Here is a 15,000-nt window from a genome sequence, read left to right as displayed (position 1 = left end):
ATCTGAAAGCCCGAAACTCTCGAGCTGCATATTAATTCCGTCGCTAAGCCGCCACTCGTTAACGTCTGCGGTAAGATAAGCACGCGACGTTGTCCTCGCATGGAAACCGGCATTTCTCATGCAATGAAAGCAGATTTTCGAACTAATCATCTCCAATCACAGGTACCCCAAGCTGACATTGTTATTAGTTCGTCACGATCAGTTAAAACTAACAACCAAAACAAAACAAACAAACAAACAAAAAAAATAAAGAACACGAATCGAATAAAAATGCCTTACCTTGTCTTTGTGATGCCTTATCAGTGTTTTGGCCATTTCAGCGCGTTTTAAATAAAGCGAACCTACATGTACAACCCACTGGAATCGCGCTGAAATGGCCAAAGTGCGCCACAAAAACACTGATAAGAAGACAAGGTAAGGCATTTTTGTTCGATTCGTGTTCGTTATTTTCGATTCCGAAACCCGAGTCGTAAATTCCCATAACATTAGCTTGGGGTACCTGTGCTCCAATGGAGAAGAGATACTCAGCAAAGTGTGATTGTGTGAAAACTTATTTCCGGTTGCCATCCGTGGCGCAAAAACGTGCTTAAGCTCCCTAATATCAAGTAGATACTGGAAAGACTGCAGTCACTGCACTAAAACACAAGTCACTAGTCACAGGTCAGTGTACATGTCACTGTGCTATAGAGAAAACAAAAAAAAAAACGAAAATGTCTCCCTGCCCTAATCACTCTAAAAAATGTTGTTGCAGGTCTAGCGAAAACTTTTGGCTTGACTTGTTAATCAGTGGAGCAAGGACTTCTAGTCTTGACCTGTAGGCCTCAAACAAAAACCCTGTCCTCTGTATGGTAGTCCCCTACAGTAGACAGGCTACTACTGCAGGAAATGCAGAACTACAGCAGCCAAAAAGACTCCTACAATGAGAACTTATAATGCAGTGTAAATTAAATAAACAATCTGACCTTGTTGGGTCCAAGTGCCACTCCTTTACTGCAAAAAGCTCATATCCATGAAGCCATTCATCTTGCAAAACCATTTCAAATATTGCTTGCTCTTCTGCAGCCATCTTGCCAAACCTGCTCAGCTCGCAAACAACAATGTTCTGGGTCAACAATGGTGACTTGTTTCTGTAGTCTTGTTCATTAAGCTGGCGAAGAAACTGGCATGCAAATTCAACACTTGCTAAGTAATATCCTGCCTCAGAGAATGACAAGTTGGGGTTGGAGTAACGCCGTAAAAATGCCACTGTTGACGCCAGGTTTGGTATTCTGGATTTAAGAACTACGTAAACCCAAACATCCATGAATTCATCTGGCAAAAAAAGGAAAGGAAACTATTTTTCCTTAATCAGGAACATCCTTTTATATCTGTGTAATGAATGGAAAAAATGAACAACTTTATTTACAAGTTGTATGTGTCATATCTTCTAGCCAGCTATAGCTAGCTACACATAGTCTACTAATTGGAGACACCAAAACACCAAATGTAGAAATAATGGTAATATGTCATGAGGAGGGATGCTCTTTCCCTCTCACAAGCGGCACTTAGATTTTACTTTGTCTAATGCCAGACGATTGAGGGAACCACTGCATTGTCAAAACTGGGTCCCAGAACTACAGCAGGAAGAATCTTGGGAATGAATCACATTTACACCAGTCTGTCTGTCTGCGTCGAACAGGCTCCATGGTTACTCAGTGACTGAACAGTGGAGTCCCACCAAAAAGACATGATTAATGCTGCTGCAGTAATGAAGGCAATGCAATTTGCTGTACATAACTGAATGCACAGGACACAGTGGTGTCGAGTCATGATCTGCCAAAACAACAAGGATCATGATCATGCTTTGAACAGTGAAACAACCACAGGAAATTCAGCATGTTTAATCCACCCAAGGCTGAAATGTCTTTCCCTCATAATCATCAACCCTAACACTTTGTACAAAAGAAAAAGCTGCATGCAGAGAGCCCAAATTTATGCATGAAAGCCAAACAAAGGATTGTTTTTCCACTTCCTAGGATCTTACTTATGGTGCAAGAATCATCCTCTCTCCATGTTAACAACCCATAGCAAGGTGATATACCACTTCATTGGTCAACAACGTACCTGCTCCTGGTGGCCTAGAATGGTTCCATAGGGAGAGTTCATTGAGCTTCCTAAACACACACTGTGCAGCACTCACAATAGCATGAATCTTCCTTGAAGGCAAGATTGACAAGGTGATACTCTTCATACATGCTACTGCAGCATAGTATGGTGCTATGTCGTCATCCTGATACTCGGGACTGACGCCAAACTGTGTCTGGGTAACATGCGCAAGGTTTGAGTAGACCTGAGATATTCTGTTGTCTTCTTCAGGTTTGCGAATGTGATCTTGGATCAGACTGTAGATGGCTGGTATCAAGTACTGCTCTAGTTTGCCCTGACATTAGTGATTAAAAGAGTCTTGTTAATAACAGTGGGCAATAAAAAAATCAATAAGGAACATCAAAATAAACTATCTGCTGGGAAATCCATGAAATCAATCTTCACCATTACATAAATTGAGGACGATTCCTCAACATTTACACTACCTTACCAGGTCAGTAAAGGTGATGAACAAAGACTCCATCAATTTTCACAAGAGAAAATTCAGATTAATTTTTATGGTAAGTTACAGTGAAACAATTTGTAATTTCTAACTTTACCTAATGTAATTAATTGAATTATTGTTTGCAGAGAAAAGAAAACATCCCATGTGTATGACTTTTGTCATCTTGTTTCAACAGACGTGATCAAGTTTAAAAGTGAATCCTGGAAGTGAGACTTAACAGATTTACTCTGTCTAACGCCAGAGCTTGAGGGGTCAATGGGTTAATTAATGTACAAAAATAACATTAAACAGCTTGAAAATAAATAAGAAAAAACTTACTGAATTTAAAGCGAAGCAGATACACAGTTGGTTTAAATTTGAGGAACACATTAACCTACATAAAACTCAAAAGTATCATAAAAATGGCTATAAAGCAAAAAAGTAATAATTTAAAAATGTGACTTACATAGACCATATCATATGTCAGGCTTTCCCTCTGAACAAAGAGTTGCTTATCCACAATATACTGAGCCATTCCACCCACAAATTCCTGATATCTATCTGAGTGTACTCCTGTGGGGAACTCGTCATCAATATTCTCCACATCCCAGCACTCACGGATGTAAGCTTTCAACTTGCTACTTTCAAAAGAATTGTTTAGAAAGCTTGTGTCTAAAATCTGGTCTAAAATACTTGAAATCGCCAGTGTGCTTTTTGGCACAACAACCTCTTCCAGGTTCAGCTCACCCACCATAGCATCAGGACCTCTTGCTCCAAGTTTTAGCTCCAAATGTGAAGTAAACGACTGCCTTGTTGTTATTGAGGACTCAGACGACTCCTTGCCTTCTCGTGTAAAAAATTCTTTGTGCAATCTACATGTACATATTGGAGCATAAATGATAGGCAAAAATGCATTATAATATCATTATAAAATTATGATTAAAATACACATGTACCAAAGATACCGGTAATTATTTATCATAAAAAGATATGTGGTCTTAAAATAACAATGATCAATGCAGAACTTTAATAAGAGCAAAACTTGAGCAGTTACAGTAAAGAAGCCTGAGAAAAATACCTGGGCTTGAATGGACTCAAAACCCTACACTGTATCATATTGCGCTGCTGTGTTCTACCTACATGTACCAAGTTGATCATTCCACCTTCAACATCACTTCGTTATTTTCCGCTCAAACAAATTATCTGACATTTCATATTGAAGTCCAGCCCAGAGTTGATGCTCCTGTCCTTACTAGAAAGCAAAGCAACCCTAATTTATTGTAGACCAATAATAGTCTTCATTATGAAAATCAGCACCAGTCAGGGGAGGGATGTTGAAGCTAGGATTTGATCACTACATTCCTTTGATTACAAACATTTAATGGAGTAATCACCTGACTTTGGCTGCTTCCATTTCAAGTATTTGGGACTGCAACTCGTAGATCTGTTGATTGGCCACCGACCATTCCTCAAACTTGCTGTATTGCAAAGCTGTAGGGGTAGAAATCTTACCACCTTCTTTGGCCAACTCCTGAAAACCAAGAAAAAGCTACCACAGTCAATGCATGGTACAGTGTGACTGTGTGACTGTGTGACTGTACCACTGGGTAGCCCCCCCCCCCCCCAAAACAAAAGTTCAGCATTAAATATTTTAAGGCTCCAGGAAAAAGGGACCCATTTGCAAAAGTCAGATAGGAAGAGGCAAATCATCCCTTTGCATCGTACACCATGGCAATGAACACTCTGCAGTAGAGGGTTCATTGCCATGGGTTCAAGATGTCCCTGGGACAAGTCAGAAAAAAACTATTTGAGTTAGGAGTAACTGCAGAATACCAATGGCCGCTGATGTGTAGCGGCATGGCTTGAAGAATGAGACAATACATGCCATTCAATTCGTAACCCATTCCTTGTCTTTTCTTTCACCATTAACATTGCCTTTAAATTCAATGTCAAATAAAAGCTACAGCACAAAAATCAATAGAAAATGATGTTTTAAGTCAAGGAGGTGTCGCAGAGGTTGGGAATTGTCTCTCTTCCCGTGTTGCCGGAAAATGACCGCAAAAATAACAAAAACACTCAAATTCCCTGAGGAAACGGAAGTCAGGGGCCATGGTAACGGGTAGATTGGCACCAGTATTGCTCCCTTTTATTTGTCCGAAATTGAAATAGTTGCACCTTGATATGAAATTAACTTTCATTTACCGATGTAAAAATCGCAGCAAAGTGAATGCGTATGGATTCGTTTTAAAACTTTAACAAGACATTAATTTCAGCCTAAATACTAAGGTAAAGATCACGAGATTTACCTGAAGCTGTCGAATACAAGAACTGACATGCACTCGTTTCAAACAAAGTACTTGAATCTTCAGCATCACGATTTTCTTATCAAGTTCCCGCTTTTTGAGTGAGTATTCTTCCGCATCCTCTCTTTTGCCATCCACTGTCTCGAGGGCGCCCCAAGACCTCATCACCCATACTTTCAAAGGTTCGGTGGTGGCTTCCTCGTCAAGTCTTTCTTGTTGTGCGCTAAGCGAGAAACACTGACTCTGTATTTCAGTTTTCAGATGACGGTAGTTGATTAGCGACCTCCCAACTGTTTCGTTTCGGTCAGTTTTGATAGAATCTAACTCCCAGTCGAGGAGACGAGAAGACTCAAAAAGACCTCCTATGTCCACCATAATTGCAGTTCCATGCCCCTCACCCGACAGGGTCACTGCTTTAGGTTTTTTCCCTCGCAGGTGGTGTGTTGTGCTTAGTGACCTGGTCTATGAATAGCAGCGAGGCAACCACCAACCCCGTTCCCAGGGCGCCTCTTCTCTGCCTCCTCTGTCGTTGAGGGGAGGCAGAGAAGAGAATACTAGAATACTAACTCTCCGCGTGTCGAAACTGAAATGTAGAATTTATTATCAACTTTTTTTTCTCAGTGTTGCCATTACTATGATGCAACTTTACAGACATAAAAGATTATGTATATGTCCACTGTTCACATAAATCATTTCCTTAATTCAATTTTACATCAGCGGTAGCATACAAAAAAAAAAACTGGGCCTTATTACTATTCTTTATTTAGTATCACCTAACTAGTGGACCAATGCAAATCCTGCATATTAATTGGTTACCCTACGAGGGGACTATTAGAAATAGTCCTCGAGTGGCGAAAAGCGTAGCACTTTGTTTCATTTGCACTTGCCAACTTTATTATTGCCTTTTCTGTCCGACTAGTTGGGTGATACTAAAACAATTAGACTCACAGCCCTTGTAGGCTAATAATAATATTTTTATTTAGACTGAAAAGACTGATCAAAATAAAATAATACAAATAGCCAGACAACAGAGATCACAGATCCACTTAAGGTGTTCGATTCCTTCTCTGTCTTTGTTGCACCCACAAGTTACCAGAGAATTTTCTATCTGGTTTCAGTGTTGTACATAACACCACACTTGGCAAAATATTAGAAATACAGCTCACTTTGATTTCAGCTCGACGGGGGAAGGATTGTTGTCAAAAAGATTCCAGATATTTATTTTTTACCGCCTGTCTTGTTATCCAATTGATGTTCCATTCTTGAGCTCCATATGGGTATATTTTGTTTAAAGATGCACCAAAATGCCATTGTGTTAGAATGACATTCAACGCCACTGGCAGTTAATTAAATGTTCTCCTGTGTGCACCAGAGAAATCTATGGATTACCCCAACCCCCTCAAACCTAACAAAAGACACACAGAAGACCCTATGCACAAAGACATCACTTAGCAGGGGAGTGACACCTAGGCAAGACTTACACCGACACGGAAAAAAATACAAATAAAAAACAGATAAGTACCACCCATTTTCCGACTGGGATTGCCATACTGGCAACTCATTAAAAAAGTTGTTACATAAACAACTGTAGCGCTGTTTATTTAATATTAATTTTACCAGTCCCATTACATTCCCTTTTGAAATTACAATGAAGCATCATTGCATAAACAGAAAGTCACTGAGTTGGGATTGCTAAAATTGTAAACATTTACCCAAAAGTGACTAAGGTGGGGACTAAACTAAACTAAACTTAGGGGAAGGGGTTCTGAGATGCCAGCATCACATGTCCAGCAAAAATTGACCCAATCACACGCCCCCCCCCCCCCCCCCCCCCTCGCCCCGATCTCCCATGGAACAGGAGTGTGTATCGGTTTGGGTTCGCAGGTTCTCCTTCACAATGTTAAGTTTATTGGTAGTTCACTTCATACCAAGGGGTTTTACTGCAAGTATGTGTATTCCACCGTCCCCTCTTATCATAAGTCATCATTTCAATTCATTGGATTTTAAAGTTAAACTTGCACTCCAGAGATACAATGTTTTATTAAAGATTATTAACAACAAAGATTAATATGGGGGAAAAATGAATGATACATTGTATGTTCTAAAATAACCTGTCTAAATACCAGAACATGTGATTGTTTTGTTTCGTTTTACTGCAAGGTTTACTGTTTACAACCATTGACATCAAATTTCCTTTGATAATCAAATCGGGTGAACAACAAATCAAAAAGGTAAGGTCATTGTTTCAACAGCAGCCAAAAGAAGGTCTGGTTGGCTCATGAACTACAATAGATGGCATCATGTACGTAAAGAATGAGATATAATTTATCTGAAAGTGACTGCATTACTAAAATAGGGAACACCTTGGAATATTTCAGGAATGCTATCACATTGCACGGAGAAAGCAAACCAATATGCAAAAGGCCATGGCTATTAACTATGGTGTCGTGAATTTTACTGTGATTGAAAACACTGTGAAAATTCCTGAAATGTATTTCCAAGCGTTTTCTGAGTTTGATAGTTAAAGTTAGTTCAGTGAGTGATTAACCCATTGATTCCTGGGGGTTCCCCATTGACGAGTAAAATTGTAGACAGAGCAAAATACTAAGTCTGGCCAGTTCAGGCGTAAAAGGGTTAATGCATTATTATTATTATTATTACCACTACATAGAACTGTCTTTCTTTGCTAACACTATTGTCTTGGTCACTAATTGTAAAATCTACACTGTACATGCAAATAAAAAAGGAGCTGATTTAATAGTCAAGTTTGTACAATTTGCAAGCCATGCAAATCCACATGCGAGTCAACATGTGACCCACGGTAGTCAACGTGCGAGCCACATAGTTAGGTACTTAGACTTTTAAGTCTAATTTTATTTAAAAATACTGTTTTTCAGCGTTATTTTAAATGGGTGTGTAAACTTAAATGTGAGACTTACATGGCTCACTGGCTCGCAGATTATCAAGACCCTAATAGTGCAGGTAGAGTCTGTCACACAAGGAAATTGTCAAAATACTTGAATCCGCTTAATTTACGGCAAAATTCCCAAATTTGCTTGCTTTTCAGAACTTAATTCTACCAATCCACATTCCTAATACTGTAACTAGTAATAGTAGACACTACAGCTGGTCCCCTACTATTATGACCAAAAAAACAATAATTTTTATTTTTCTTTGGATTTCAAAACTATGTTAACTAAACAGTAACTGATTGAAGTTTAAGCCTTGATTTCAAAAAGAGACCTGTTTATTTTAACTGGAATTTTCTTGTTTAATGGTTCTTCATACTAACTTAAAATCTTGAGAGAGCTGAATCGAGGAGAAAATGACATCAAAGACTCAATGTGTATGTGGCTGAATTAATAAGAAGCACAGGATTTTTGGGCTTTCAGACTTTTAAACTCGTGTTTTGCATATATAATAAACATAAACCTTACGCTTCGTGGCCAGATAATCGTGCTTTCTCAAAAAAGTACATGTAAACAGCATGATGAAAAGTTGTCTTTCTTATCTTAAAATCAGCTGCTGCTCAGAATGAAAACTGCAAACACACATGACATGATGCGGCTGACAAAATACCAAACAACATGCTTCTTTCATAATACTCTGCACCCCCAAATAGAGATTTTTGATTAACTGCTACTCCTATTTATTGTGATGTCACAATTCTCAATTCCTCCTCGATTTCGCCTGCGGGGGCAATTAGGATTTGGCAATTTTGCACACTTATTTAACAGTTTTTCAAGATGCTATTTCAAACATTCCTGTAAAATTTCACTGCATGTTATCTTGTGGCGATTCTGTACACATCATGAACAGGAACAAGTTTAGGACCTTTGTAGGGTTGTTTCTGCACAACATGAATAAAATTTTTTTCATAGAACTTTTTTTGTTGACCATAGCCCCAAGCATAGGGTTCTAGCAGTCCCTTCTTGTATTTCACATATCCTTCAGCAAGCGCATATAAACTCCAATCTCTTCCAAGGCCCACCTGCAGACAAAAAAAGACCTGAGTTTGGCCCAAATCAACAGCCAAAGGTAAAACTTAAATAAAGTAGATGAAAAGTAGGGCATCTAGAAACAAAATATCAAGAATGGATTATTGACTTTGGAACAGCTAACTAATTCATTCCACCTAGCCAAGCTGGAAATTTCGCCTTAAGCATGGCTTTAGTTCAGACACCGACAACAAAATATAAACAAATTTATTCATAAAAATAACTAATGAAGGTTCTGTGATTTACATTATTGGAATTTTTATTTAAAAGGCTTAAAGTCAAGCAGGTTTGGCTTATAAAGTGTTTGATGTTTTCCTGTCCAAGAAAGAAGTTGATAATTGCAAGAGATATTTTTATTATATTTAAACAATTTTTAAAAAATGATGGAGGAGCGAAAAAGGGAAAAAGATACTCTAGTAAATAAACTGCTTTTGAGGGAACTTGAGGAAAAAAAAAAGAACTGTCACCTGAAAATAAACCAAGGCATTAACTTACATTTTGTCCTGGATGAAATTTTACTTTGTGCTTCCACTGCCGAAAAAGAACAGTCCCAGGAATCACATGTTCACCTGTTGAACAGTCAACAGGGTTTAATTTCATTTTTCACTAAATGCTCCCGAACACAAGGAGGTACAGGGGCAAGGTGCAAGGAGGCGTGACTGTCAATCAAATTCGCACAACCTTATTGGCAGATAATTTGTAAAAAAATCTTTGTTAGGTGGCCACGGTAAGGTGCGTCGCACTGTAATAGATTTTACTCTGTCTAACGCCAGTCGATTTTACTTGTCAATGGGGAGCATGCTAGGGCATTTGAGGTGTGAATGGGTTGACCCATTGACTCCCAGGGGTTCCCCATTGACGAGTAAAATCGTCTGGCGTTGGACAGAGTAAAATACTCTGGCACTAGACAGAGTGAAATACCAAGTATGACCGGTTTAGGCAGGCTTTGGTAGTCAAAGGGTTACTATTCCAGGGAAAAAAATCTGCAAGTGTGTCGCTGAGAGAATTTCACATTTCATTATATGAACCAGCCTTCTCCCTCTCTTCCCAGGAATGAGGTCTATTAAAATACATGTACAACTGGTAGTAATCTTTTTTCAAAAGCACCAATACAATATGAGTGGGATTGAAGAGGCTTTTTAAAGGGTTGTGACAAAAAAATTAATATCAGAGGTAAGAATCTTACTCATCCATAAGCCTGGGTTGGATCATAAATGGGGCATCCCAGCTTCTTCGGGTAAAACAATAGGTTAATGAATTAAAAAGGGGCTCTGCACGCCCCGCGAGTGTGTTTTACAATTTTGTACTGTTTACCTCATCCTTCTTGTTCGGACAACAGAGCCAAATAATCAAATTTGAGGTTGCATGGAAACAGTGAGCACCTGACGATAAAACACATCAATTTTCCCTCCAAACATACCATCATCTAGAGACTTTACTGATGAGCCGGCTTGTTTGGCTCATTTGCCATCCACTGCCGAGCCAAACAAGCCACCAGTATAACAGACTCCAATATTAATATGACTTGTTCTTTCACACACTGCCGAGCCAACATGTACCTCCAGGCCTTGAACGTCACCCTGTATATGTGGTTTTCCCATTACATCATTGCCACCATGTTGGTGGACGAAAAAAAAGATCTGTCATTAGCTCCTTCTGTTCGTCCACCAGCAAATGTACAAAATTTACATCCTTGTTATCTGCATCTCTAGAAATTGGTTGCAAACCATCTATTCTGTATTGCTCAACATATTCAAACAATGAATCAATGAAACCATCGTTTTCATCTAAGCATGGACACGACAGAGAAAAACATGCTCTAATTGGGTGCAAACATAACATCTTTGGTAGTCAAACATTGAAAGTTTCAAGGGTGTTCATTTGAACAATGAATATGAAATCTTCAAAATATTTTAATATTGGAAGCGTACAAATGAAGCTGCCATCTAGACTACCTCATTTCTCAAATCCTTGGACAGAAGAATGCGGGCTATGCCTGGTGTGAAGTTGCAACCTATTTGGTAATTGAAAACATACCAGCAAATAAGAATACTTTCAAAATTTGGCGCGAAAGTTTTCTTAATGGCTGCAAAACTGCAGATGTTTGGCTACCAGCAGGCATGCCACGTTTGCATTAAATTACCAATGTTTTTTCTATAATTAACGTACTGTCCACGCTTAGATGAAAACGACGGGTAATAATTATGGCAAACTTTTGAGGTTTCAGCTAAGTGTCAGTTTTCTTAAGTTATACCTTCGTATCTTTTCATTCCCAAACGTTTGGCTTTCCTTGGTTTGCCCTGGTTCTTACCGTGACCGCCAGCTTTTTTTGCATGCGTTCTACATTGTATCAAAACTGGACAACCTAAAATTATTTTAAACACAACCATAGTTTAAACTCTTGTTTATACTAATACAGGGAATAATTGATAGCGAGAGTCAAATAACTGTAAGTCTCTTTGTTACCTCCGAAAGGGCGAAAAACTTCGAACTTTCGAAGACAAAATGACTGCAAACACTGCAAAGTGGAAACCATATTTTTTTGTGAGACCGCAATTTCGGTGGTCATTGGCTAAAGAGTGCTTCATGTATGATGAAAATGAATTTGTTCAGGACAAAATATTGTTAATTTTTCCTTTGTGTTCTCCTTCGAATTATACATCACCTGGAGAGGAGAGTAGAACATGATTTCAGGTGTTTTATACGAATAAGTACAAATGTCCTCGGGCAGTTAAAATACGGGAGACCAATCATGTCTAACTTCCCAGTTTCGCACTGAGCTGCTGTTTACAAAAGCTCACATTTTGAGTTTTAATTTGCTCTAAGTTCTTATGCAGCTGTTTATCCAGCCGGTTCAGATGGTCCTTTTACGGTTCAGCAAAATAGTGAAATGCAAGCGCTTGGCGCATTTGTCTCTGTTTTACTTCTTCTGTTTGTCATGGTTGTTGGGAATGTTGACGAAGAAGAGGAAAAACTACCAACCAAGTGTCATGGTAACATGTTCATTTGTAAATGAATGTTCTTGTTTTTAGAGTGTTACGCGACATAGCTGTTTGAATTAGCTTAAGTTGAATGCTCTGGAAAAAAATCGTCAGGTCACAACTCTTCAGTTGAAGATTATCGCAGTCTTTTTGGGACGAGCTGGACCTGCAACGTACTGTCAAAGACACAGGGCAGATTTCACAACTTGTCAGCTCCTAATATTAGTTTCTATTGTCTTCCCACAACGCTTTCCATCTACTGTAGTACCAAACTTTTTCTTCGAGCAAAAACTTGTTATCTATGTTTTTTTCTTTTTCGAAATGTTGAAGATAATTTAGCGATAGAAGATGAAAAAGCCAAGTTGCCTCTATATATTTTTAAGTTTCAAAGGTTGTATTCAAGTGAAAGTTTTGTCAGCCCAGTATGATTTGTAATTTCTTTGTATCTCATTTATGACAATTAAAACCAGGCAGAAAATTTCAAATTTTAAAGAACTGAACATTTTACTCAATCTAATTTTTACTCTGGCACCATATACATCAGTGAACTCGCGAGAAGACTGAATATTTTACAAGTTTGTATACTCACTTGTTATCTTTTCAATATTGCTAGTTGGCAAATTATTTTACAGTGTACCTTCCCAATGGATGTTGTAGACACAAACAATAGATACTTATTATTTTATACGACCGCTTTTTCGTGCGTTTAGCTATTGTCATGAGTCCGGGCCCCACGTGTTGGTTGCAAACCAAGTATTCCCATCTGCCTGGTTCTGAAGCTTTGCCTTCGCAAAATTAAAATCTTTTACGACTTAAATTCACCATGTTAAAAAAAGAAAACTTTCTAAGGCTTGATTTGCATACATACATATTAATTTGGTATTATATTAGTCACTTTGTCAATCTTAACAAAGCTATTACGTCTTTTAAAGCAAGCTAAGTTTGCCAGTTTCTAGGGTTCAAGGCAAATTACTGTAGACTTGCCAATACTAGATCAAGTATTCAGCAGCTGTAACATAATTGTCTGAGAGTTTTAACGTAGAGTTACTTGGGAATATAAATAAATAAGAAATATTCAAGTACATGAAAAAGCTTGCTTTCATTTCTACACAGTTTGCAAACACCTTGTACTAGAGCTGTATGGTGAGCTGGAAAGGTCTGGCAAGTCCAATGAAGTCTTCCGTACTGGACAGATATTTCAGGAACAGAGGAAGGAAATTAACTACAGAAAATCGTGAGTCACCTATTGCTAAAACTATTTATTTTATGTTCAGTGCAGTGTGTTATGGAAATCTTTTTGAAAAACTAAGCAAATTCATCATCTCCTGTCCTCTATTTTGAAAAACATATATCCATGCAAATTATTATGCAGAGTCAGTTTTTACTGCCCTAATCATGATTGAAGTGACAGTAATCATCATCATCATCATCGTCATCATCATAATAATAATAATAATTATTATTATTATTATTATTATTAATTATTATTTACTATTACTATTATTATTATTATTATTATTATTATTATTATTATTATTATTATTATTATTATTATTCAAAATTTCTCCTTTACTGGGAGGCCGGCCAGCTGTAGGCACAAGGCCATTAAGGGACAGTTTGCAGACTGTTCAACCGGAAACTGAGAAAGTGGATCAAAATAAGCCAATGTAGTACAACCATGAATGTAACCAAATGTTATTGAACCCAATGCTTGGCTACAGTGAATAATGGCAGTGAAAAATTAAACCGTTGAGTGTATTTGAGCTTAAGGACGGTGCCTACTATTGTTATTGCGCATACATTCCGCGCATCTAGAGATACTTGGATTTCCTATGGGTTACAGGTGCTTATTAACAAAGGCTGGGATATTTTTGGGCAGCTCAAAACTTTGTGGAGAAAGCAGAACTTAGCAAGTGCTCTTAGTAAAATTGGGGGTACTGTAACCACGCATTTTTCAGAGATAATTAAGCTTTACTTTGGAAAAGAACGCCATACATTGCTTAGTATTTCAAAGCTTTTTACAAATATGGTTGATTAATTATCTTTGAAATTTTCAATAACACTTGTTAAGATCTGCTTTTCCTGCATATTCAGTAAAGCACGCAAAAATACCTTTGAATTAGTAGGCACCGTCCTTAAGAGTCTGGAAGTTATTGAAAGTTGCAAATCAAAAGTTAACATTTATGCATCCAATAAATGAACTCATGTGGAGATAGTGCAGCCCAGTGGTTAGGCCACTTGCCTTGAGATCCGGAGATCCAGGATCAAGACCAATCAGTTTCCGGCTTGCTGCAACACTTGACGCAATTGGTTTCCATATTAGGTCATACAGTATATATGAGCTGATCACAGAGATCTATTGAGTGAACCAATCAGAAAGCTAGAAATGCAATTTCAGAGGTCAAAAATATAATAATTATGTGTGTTTAATTTCTAAACATATCTGACAGTCCCATCCGATTAGACCATCACTCCTCTGTTAAGTTAAGGGGCAAGAAATAATTATGGAAAAAGGTTCAATTCCTTCTGGTTCTTTGTGTGTTTTGTAGAGAAGTTCGATTAAATGAAGCTCTTGAGGATGCCTGTTCAAATGTTTTGGACTACAAGGTCCATAAGGACAAAGTTAAGGCATTAAGATATGAGAAGAGTAAGTGCTTATTTCGTAGTTCAGTGTATTGCTATAAATAAGTGCTCTGGATTGTGGTTTGGTAAACTTATTTTTCAAGGGTATAAAACAATTTCTATTTATTGACCAGTCAGCTGAACTTTGAGATACTGATAAAATAATAGACCTTCATTTCATTTTAATAGCCTGTAATCAGGATAATCATAGGGGCACTGGAAATGAACTAGCAACCAGCTCTCTCCATTCCTCTTGATTCTACACCCCTATACTAAAGAAACCTATAAACAATAATTATTGAAATTGCAACTTAAAGTTTAGCCATCATCATAATTGTGATTATCAGCTTTCTTAGATTGCCCAATGGGAGACCCTATCAGGGGGGCCACACTTCTTTTCACACGGTTTTGTTTTCTCCTAGACCCCTCCCCTCAGACTTTTGTGATCCATACCAAAACCTAGACCCCAACCCCCCCCCCCCCCCCCACTTTCAAATATACTCCACGGCCCCTGCCTATGGCAAACT

The 15,000-nt window shown here is 38.1% G+C and overlaps 3 protein-coding genes across 3 annotated transcripts in view; 1 reads left to right on the top strand and 2 right to left on the bottom strand.

Moving 5' to 3' along the window:
- Positions 1-5,292, bottom strand: part of LOC138043914 (uncharacterized) — a 7,735-nt gene extending 2,443 nt beyond the window's left edge. The window contains exons 1-5 of the mRNA XM_068890432.1: positions 4,876-5,292; positions 3,964-4,100; positions 3,036-3,441; positions 2,104-2,419; positions 963-1,311 (exon numbers count right to left, since the gene is read on the bottom strand). Of these exons, the coding sequence (XP_068746533.1) occupies positions 963-1,311; positions 2,104-2,419; positions 3,036-3,441; positions 3,964-4,100; positions 4,876-5,247 (1,580 nt within the window). The 5' untranslated portion in view covers positions 5,248-5,292. The remainder of the gene's footprint in view (positions 1-962; positions 1,312-2,103; positions 2,420-3,035; positions 3,442-3,963; positions 4,101-4,875) is intronic.
- Positions 5,293-6,893: 1,601 nt separating this feature from the next.
- Positions 6,894-11,501, bottom strand: LOC138043913 (large ribosomal subunit protein bL27-like). Its single transcript, XM_068890431.1, has 4 exons — positions 11,337-11,501; positions 11,125-11,235; positions 9,366-9,439; positions 6,894-8,863 (listed from the first exon to the last, which is right to left on the bottom strand). Exons 1-4 carry the CDS (start codon positions 11,437-11,439, stop codon positions 8,657-8,659), a joined length of 495 nt encoding a protein of 164 aa, XP_068746532.1. The 5' UTR covers positions 11,440-11,501; the 3' UTR covers positions 6,894-8,656.
- Positions 11,463-15,000, top strand: part of LOC138043912 (protein canopy homolog 3-like) — an 8,209-nt gene continuing 4,671 nt past the window's right edge. The window contains exons 1-3 of the mRNA XM_068890430.1: positions 11,463-11,863; positions 12,965-13,085; positions 14,401-14,498. Of these exons, the coding sequence (XP_068746531.1) occupies positions 11,761-11,863; positions 12,965-13,085; positions 14,401-14,498 (322 nt within the window). The 5' untranslated portion in view covers positions 11,463-11,760. The remainder of the gene's footprint in view (positions 11,864-12,964; positions 13,086-14,400; positions 14,499-15,000) is intronic.

Source organism: Montipora capricornis, chromosome 3 (assembly GCF_036669925.1).
Source record: "Montipora capricornis isolate CH-2021 chromosome 3, ASM3666992v2, whole genome shotgun sequence".
Taxonomy (NCBI): domain Eukaryota; kingdom Metazoa; phylum Cnidaria; class Anthozoa; order Scleractinia; family Acroporidae; genus Montipora; species Montipora capricornis.
This window is presented reverse-complemented; position numbering and strand designations above follow the sequence as displayed.